At 45.0% G+C, this 8,263-nt stretch overlaps 1 protein-coding gene across 1 annotated transcript; it reads left to right on the top strand.

Annotated features, from left to right (window-relative positions):
* The first annotated feature begins 484 nt into the window (after positions 1 to 484).
* LOC311114197 (nicotinamide N-methyltransferase) lies at positions 485 to 8,048 on the top strand. Its single transcript, XM_084189468.1, has 4 exons — positions 485 to 534; positions 3,978 to 4,652; positions 7,012 to 7,219; positions 7,555 to 8,048. The coding sequence occupies exons 2-4, from the start codon at positions 4,511 to 4,513 to the stop codon at positions 7,976 to 7,978; spliced, it is 774 nt and encodes a 257-aa protein (XP_084045594.1). The 5' UTR covers positions 485 to 534; positions 3,978 to 4,510; the 3' UTR covers positions 7,979 to 8,048.
* The last annotated feature ends 215 nt before the right edge of the window (positions 8,049 to 8,263 follow it).

Here is an 8,263-nt window from a genome sequence, read left to right as displayed (position 1 = left end):
TTTTACCAGCTCGGTGTATTCTCAAATTGAAAATAATGAGGGAGCGCTGCTCCCCCACTCTATGGCAGCATGGATTCGTTGCCATAGAAATGTACCTGGCTAAAAGGTGAGCCACTTTCATATGACTGGTTATCCCAAGTTGAACTCACAGTTGACCCAAGTTACCTTGCTAACTTCAGAAACCTGCTTCATAAGATACCTCTGGTGCATGGGAAATCATTTGATTGATTATGACGTAAGCTTAAATAAACAAACTGATACGGGCAAGAGAAGTGTGTGGTTTTTCCTTTTTAAATGTTAATAAAAAAAAAACATATGGTGGATAAACTGTGTTTATGTATTTTTTTTTTAGTTTATAAACTATGTTCTTGTTCTTTATATGTTCTAGTGTTGATCTGGCACATGCACACACACACACACACACACACACACACACACACACACAATGTGGGATTCCAGTTCAGCAGGATAATTCCATAAGGGTGTTGCCACAGGACTCTTGTTGGATGTCACGCACGCTCATCGGATCCGCCTGTAAGTACCCCGTCACTCCGTCTGTCATGCTGTACTCCGACATGCCACAGTATTGAATTTAAACAGTTGTTATTATGAACTACTATCAATTTGGGCGGTTAACTGTTTGTTCAATGTCTTCTCTCTTGTAAATGTGATTTAAAAGTGACTCTGTAGCTCAGCTGGTAGAGCACGGCGCTTGTAACGCCAGGGTAGTGGGTTCGATCCCCGAGACCACCCATACACAAAAATGTATGCACGCATGACTGTAAGTCGCTTTGGATAAAAGCGTCTGCTAAATGGCATATTATTATTATTACATATAACCGTCGCATTTCACACTGCTGGCTGGTGGTGCGCTTCCAGCAACAGCGCTGCTATGGCATTTGGCGAGCTCGGCTACTGTCCGCCATCAAGCTGCACTTGCCTTGTTTCAAAGTTTCCTATCTGTAGTTGAACTTTTTCTTACATTTATAATAGCATTACTAAATGATTTATTTCTGTAGCCAGTGAGTGAATGAAAGTAGTCAGGCGCGCTTGCCCCTGCTGCTGCTTCTACAGAACTGCCCAAAATACATTCCGTAGCCCGCCAGCTGCCGTTTATTAATATACCCCTTACCCTTTAGCAGGCTGCATTGCGGTCAGCATGGAGTAAGAAAGACCACCTATAATACGTTCCTAGACGTATTAAGATGAGCAATAGTGTCAACGAAAAAACTGCACGGAGTTGAGAAGATCTGTCAGTGGCCAGTATGGGTTTTCATGTAATACACAATAGAGCCATGCTATCTCTCTGTCCTACCAAGCCTGCTGTCATAAATGTTGACATCACATATCTCTCTCTGCATGTTGCCATTGTTGATACCACTCCCTACCCCCAGGTGACCAACAGGTCTGACATAGATAGGAAACTCCTACAGGGGAAATCAGTAGTTGCTACATAAATTTTTGGACTTATAAATTAATGATATGTACCCATTGATTATTGAAGAATATAACTTAGAAATGCCTTATGAGCTTAGTTAAACTGTTAACCCCATCAGAATCTAAATGATAAGCTTGTTTTACGACCATGTTTTGTAAACTAAGTAAAGACTGTATAGCCTCAAAACCTGCTTAAAACTAGAACAAATTACAAACATCCATTTAATATAATGGATGGTCAGTCCTTGCATCCATTGTCTTTGAATTTGAGAGTATTTACATTTATTAGCCCCATCCCCCAGCTTTTTACCAAAACAGTGGTGGTGAGATCGCTTTGTTATTGTTTCAACTGCTGATTGCCACTTTAAATAACGTCACCATGGCTATTTCAATTAAATGAAACAGTTGTATTTGGCTGGACTTAGGTATTGTATGTATGTAGATTTGTGTCGGGGAGAAAGTGTCCCTCAAAATACTTTATTCAAAAAGTTGTCTTAGGTTGCAAACTCCTGTCCAGCAGGTGGCAGTATAACATCGTTCTTGGTGATATTCAAACTCCTGTCCAGCAGGTGGAAGTATAACATCGTTCTTGGTGATATTCAAACTCCAGTCCGGGAGGTGGCAGTATATTTGCCCTGCTTTCACACAGTCAGCTTTCTGTTTCTCTGAAGTGATGTCTTTAAAAGTGTGAGTGTCTGACAGGTCCAAAACAACATTTGGCTATCAATTAGAAACAGCCAATGAGATCTAATAGTACTCCACTATATATATGTAGATATCAGTCTGTGGCTATAGGTCTGTACTACTCCATAGGCTGGTCAGATATCAGTCTGTAAGCTGAAGGAGAGAGGCCTTACACACACACGCACGCACGCACACATACACACACACACACACACACACACACACACACACACACACACACACACACACACACACACACACACACACACACACACACACACACACACACACACAGCAGGGGCTTTAGACAGCAACCCAGGGCGTCCTGGTGTCAGGGAGATTGATGTTTCTGCACAATGGCCTATAGTACTGTAGGGCTGGGGTATAGTACTATAGGGCTGGGGTATAGTACTATAGGGCTGGGGTATAGTACTATAGGGCTGGGGTATAGTACTATAGGGCTGGGGTATAGTACTATAGGGCTGGGGTATAGTACTATAGGGCTGGGGTATAGTACTATAGGGCTGGGGTATAGTACTATAGAGCTGGGGTATAGTACTATAGGGCTGGGGTATAGTACTATAGGGCTGGGGTATAGTACTACAGGGCTGGGGTATAGTACTATAGGGCTGGGGTATAGTACCACAGGGCTGGGGTACAGTACTACAGGGCTGGGGTATAGTACTATAGGGCTGGGGTATAGTACTATAGGGCTGGGGTATAGTACTATAGGGCTGGGGTATAGTACTATAGGGCTGGGGTATAGTACTATAGGGCTGGGGTATAGTACTATAGGGCTGGGGTATAGTACTATAGGGCTGGGGTATAGTACTATAGGGCTGGGGTATAGTACTATAGGGCTGGGGTATAGTACTATAGGGCAGGGGTATAGTACTATAGGGCTGGGTTATAGTACTACAGGGCTGGGGTATAGTACTATAGGGCTGGGGTATAGTACTATAGGGCTGGGGTATAGTACTATAGGGCTGGGGTATAGTACTATAGGGCAGGGGTATAGTACTATAGGGCTGGGGTATAGTACTATAGGGCTGGGGTATAGTACTATAGGGCTGGGGTATAGTACTATAGGGCTGGGGTATAGTACTGCAGGGCTGGGGTATAGTACTATAGGGCTGGGGTATAGTACTATAGGGCTGGGGTATAGTACTATAGGGCTGGGGTATAGTACTATAGGGCTGGGGTATAGTACTATAGGGCTGGGGTATAGTACTATAGGGCTGGGGTATATTACTATAGGGCTGGGGTATAGTACTATAGGGCTGGGGTATAGTACTATAGGGCTGGGGTATAGTACTATAGGGCAGGGGTATAGTACTATAGGGCTGGGGTATAGTACTATAGGGCTGGGGTATAGTACTATAGGGCTGGGGTATAGTACTATAGGGCTGGGGTATAGTACTATAGGGCTGGGGTATAGTACTACAGGGCTGGGGTATAGTACTATAGGGCTGGGGTATAGTACTATAGGGCTGGGGTATAGTACTACAGGGCTGGGGTATAGTACTATAGGGCTGGGGTATAGTACTACAGGGCTGGGGTATAGTACTGTAGGGCTGGGGTATAGTACTATAGGGCTGGGGTATAGTACTATAGGGCTGGGGTGTAGTACTATAGGGCTGGGGTATAGTACTATAGGGCTGGGGTATAGTACTATAGGGCTGGGGTATAGTACTGTAGGGCTGGGGTATAGTACTACAGGGCTGGGGTATAGTACTATAGGGCTGGGGTATAGTACTATAGGGCTGGGGTATAGTACTGTAGGGCTGGGGTATAGTACTATAGGGCTGGGATACAGTACTCACTATCTTACCTATTATTTCCCCCCTCTCTCACAGGTACTGCACCTCTCCCACCACAATCTGAGTCACACACCTGAACACCTGAACACCTGAACAACCACCAGAACTCCTGAACACCCACCTGAACACCTGAACAACCACCAGAACTCCTGAACACCCACCTGAACACCTGAACAACCACCAGAACTCCTGAACAGCCACCAGAACACCTGAGTCACACGCCTAAACACCTGAACACCTGAACAACCACGAGAACACCTGAGTCAAACACCTGAACACCTGAACACCCACCAGAACACCTGAGCCACACACCTGAACACCTGAACACCCACCAGAACACCTGAGCCACACACCCGAACACCTGAACACCCACCAGAACACCTGAGCCACACACCTGAACACCCACCAGAACACATGAGCCACACACCTGAACAACTGAACACCCACCAGAACACCTGAGCCACACACCTGAACACCTGAGCACCCACCAGAACACCTGAGCCACACACCTGAACACCTGAGCCACACACCTGAACACCTGAACACCCACCACACCCTACCACACCACCATGGGAGAGTGCCACCAGGCAAAGTTTGACCCAAAGACCTACTTCAACTACTGCTACCAGTTTGCTGCTGTCCCGGGCCAGAAAGACAACAGCCGCTTCGTCTCCTTCGTCCTCTGTCAGCTTAGCAAGACCTTCTCAACAGGTAGACAACAGGAACAGTAGGCCACTCTGTGTCGTTGATTCCAATAGTATGTAACTTCATTGGTGTGTGTAGGTGTATTGATAAGGTCATTGGTGTGTCTAGGTGTATTGATAAGGTCATTGGTGTGTCTAAGTGTATTGATAAGGTCATTGGTGTGTCTAGGTGTATTGATAAGGTCATTGGTGTGTCTAGGTGTATTGATAAGGTCATTGGTGTGTCTAAGTGTATTGATAAGGTCATTGGTGTGTCTAGGTGTATTGATAAGGTCATTGGTGTGTCTAAGTGTATTGATAAGGTCATTGGTGTGTCTAGGTGTATTGATAAGGTCATTGGTGTGTGTAGGTGTATTGATAAGGTCATTGGTGTGTCTAGGTGTATTGATAAGGTCATTGGTTTGTCTAAGTGTATTGATAAGGTCATTGGTGTCACACTGTTGGGTAACAACAATATGTCTTGATCTGAGACCTTGAAAGGAATGTATCCGGTGTACCAGGATGTACAGTGCATTCGGAAACTATTCCGACCCCTTGACTTTTTCCACATTTTGTTACGTTACAGCCTTATTCTAAAATGGATTAAATTGTTTTCCCCCCCTCATCAATCTACTCATAATACCCCATAATGACAAAGCAAAAACAGGTTTTTAGATTTATTTGTAAATGTATAAATAAATAAATAACTGAAATATTACATTTACATAAGTATTCAGACTCTTTACTCAGTACTTTGTTGAAGCACCTTTGGCAGCGATTACAGCCTCCAGTCTTCTTGGGTATGACACTACAAGCTTGGCACACCTGTATTTGGGGAGTTTCTCCCATTCTTCTCTGCAGATCCTCTCAAGCTCTGTCAGGTTGGATGGGGAGCGTCGCTGCACAGCTATTTTCAGGTCTATCCAGAGATGTTCGATCGGGTTCAAGTCCGGGCTCTGGCTGGGCCACTCAAGGACATTCAGAGACTGGTCCCAAAGCCACTCCTGCATTGCCTTGGCTGTGTGCTTAGGGTCGTTGTCCTGTTGGAAGTTGAACCTTCGCCCCAGTCTAAGATGCTGAGTGCTCTGGATCAGGTTTTCATCAAGGATCTCTCTGTACTTTGCTCCGTTCATCTTTCCCTCGATCCTGACTACCGTAATTTTCGAACTATTAGCCGCGCCTTTTTTCGACCCTGCAGCTTATATAACGGTGCGGCTAATCTATGGATTTTTACAGCTAACGGCCACTAGAAGACCTCCTAAATCTATGGATTTTACAGGTTACAGTCCACCAACTTTAACTCTATGGGCTCTATGACCGGTCCGCGCCCCCCACCTTTAAGCGGCGGGCTCCAGCAGGAAAAGCTGGAGGCCGGAAAAGAGTGAGACAGGTAGCGCGCAAAAGTAAAAGTGGAACCGAGAGTGGTATGAGAGACAGAACGAGAGACAGAACGAGAGCAAGACAGACAGACATTACGAGAGCGAGACAGTTTGTCTCTTTCCCGACAATCCCCTCTGTGCACGAACCCTTACATATGGTAATTAAACATTAAAACACCTGCGGCTTATAGTCCAGTGCGGCTTATAGTGCGGAAAATACGGTAGTCTCCCAGTCCCTGCCGCTGAAAAACATCCCCACAGCTTGATGCTTCCACCACCATACTTCACCATAGGGATGGTGCCAGGTTCCCTCCAGACGTAACGCTTGGCATTCAGGCCAAAAAGTTCAATCTTGGTTTAAAAAAAAAGTTATCCCCCGATTGCTCAGTTTGGCTGGGCGGCCAGCTCTAGGAAGAGTCTTTGTGGTTCCAAACTTCTTCCATTTAAGAATGATGGAGGCCACTGTGTTCTTGGGGACCTTCAATGCTGCAGAAATTTTTTGGTACCCTTCCCCAGATCTGTGCCTCGACACAATCCTGTCTCTGAGCTCTACGGACAATTCCCTCGACCTCATGGCTTGGTTTTTGCTCTGACATGCACTGTCAACTGTGGGACCTATAATAGACCGGTGTGTGACTTTCCAAATCATGTCCAATCAAGTTGTAGAAACAACTCAAAGATGATCAATGGTAACAGGATGCACCTGAGCTCAATTTCGAGTCTCATAGCAAAGGGTCTGAATACTTAAGGTATTTTTTTTAATTAATTTTTTATACATTTGCAAAAATGTCTAAAAACCTGTGTTCGCATTGACATGATGGAGTATTGTGTGTAGATTGATGAGGAAATGTTTTTATTTAATCCATAATAAGGCTGTAACATAACAAAATGTGGAAAAAGGGAAAGGGTCTGAATACTTTCCCGAATGCACTGTATGTAATGGACGGTTAAATAAACATCAACTTAGAATGAATGAATGAAAGGATACTGTGTTGTTCCTCTCCTCAGGGAAGTACAGGGGCCAGAGGCTGGTAGAGGTGGGAACAGGGCCAACCATCCACACTCTGATCAGTGCCTGTGAGTACTACGATGAGATTGTGGTGTCGGACTACGTGGACAGCAACAGGAGGGAGATCGAGAGGTGGCTGAGAGCCGAGGAGGGATGTTTCGACTGGAACACTCACCTCCAGTACGTCTGTGATCTGGAGAGGAAAAGGTGCGGTAATAGACTAATCCTGTTGTTTTTTACAATAACTTACTGCCAGCTAGTTACCTGAAATTTACTGTAAAAAAAAAATGGTACAGTATGTTACCATGAATTCCAAAGAAACTTACTGTAAAGTTTACTTTTTTTTTTATTTTTTTTTTACAGTTCAGATATGGGTTAGAAGTGAGCTTATATGGTTTCAACTATGGTTACATTTCTTTTTGTAAATGTAGGCGTCCTTCTTTCCTTCCATTCGCTTAAATTCTTTCTTGTAATCACTGTATTGTATTTACTTATAAAAAAAAACACATTCTCCTTCTGTCTCTCACAACCTCCCTCCCCAGAACCCCAGCGATCGTCACAGACACTCTCCGTCAGAGGGTTAAACAGGTTCTAAAGTGCGACATCTGCCTGGAGAACCCATTCCACCCTGTCACGGTTCCACCGGCGGACTGCGTCCTTTCCTCGCTGTGCCTGGAGGCAGCGTGTAAGGACCGCGAGTCCTACCACCGTTCGCTGTCCTCCATGGTGGGCCTGCTGAGGTCTGGAGGGGTCCTGGTTCTGATCGGCGACCTGGATGAGACCTACTACACGGTGGGAGAGCAGAGGTTTGACTGTGTCAACCTGAGTGAGGAGTTCATCACTGAGACGCTGTCAAAGCTGGGGATGTCTGTGGAGGAGTTCACTCTGCAGAAGGCTGAGGACAGGGACAGCAACCGCAAGTGTGACTACGCAGCCTCCTTCCACCTCATCGCCATCAAACACTGATCGGTCATAAACTAACTGATTAATCATTCATATTATAATAAATACAACTCTGTTTATGTTTTGCGACAGTATCTGGTTTGATTTTAATTTATTCTCTGTGTAGTTTTTATTTGATACATTTTTAGAGTAGCCTGGAGCCAATCAGTCTGTTTGCGCTCACATTTCACAGCTCGCATGTTTATGTAAGAACTATGATCAGTGTTTTGGACTGTCTGTTTCCCCCCTGTGGTTGCGTGTTTGGAATGGATTATTATCTCTCCTTTTAAGGGACAGGGAGAGATAGGC

Source organism: Coregonus lavaretus (genome assembly GCF_964263955.1).
Source record: "Coregonus lavaretus genome assembly, contig: HAP1_SCAFFOLD_1087, whole genome shotgun sequence".
Lineage (NCBI taxonomy): Eukaryota > Metazoa > Chordata > Actinopteri > Salmoniformes > Salmonidae > Coregonus > Coregonus lavaretus.
Note: the sequence above shows the minus strand (reverse complement) of the source record. Positions and strands in the feature narration are given on the sequence as shown.

Bases quoted from the DNA above. Each gene is read 5' to 3' on its own strand.
- LOC311114197 (XM_084189468.1), top strand. From the start codon at position 4,511: ATGGGAGAGTGCCACCAGGCAAAGTTTGACCCAAAGACCTACTTCAAC. The intron at 4,653-7,011 runs GTAGACAACAGG...TCCTCTCCTCAG, and splicing joins TAGCAAGACCTTCTCAACAG to GGAAGTACAGGGGCCAGAGG. The intron at 7,220-7,554 runs GTGCGGTAATAG...CTCCCTCCCCAG, and splicing joins TGTGATCTGGAGAGGAAAAG to AACCCCAGCGATCGTCACAG.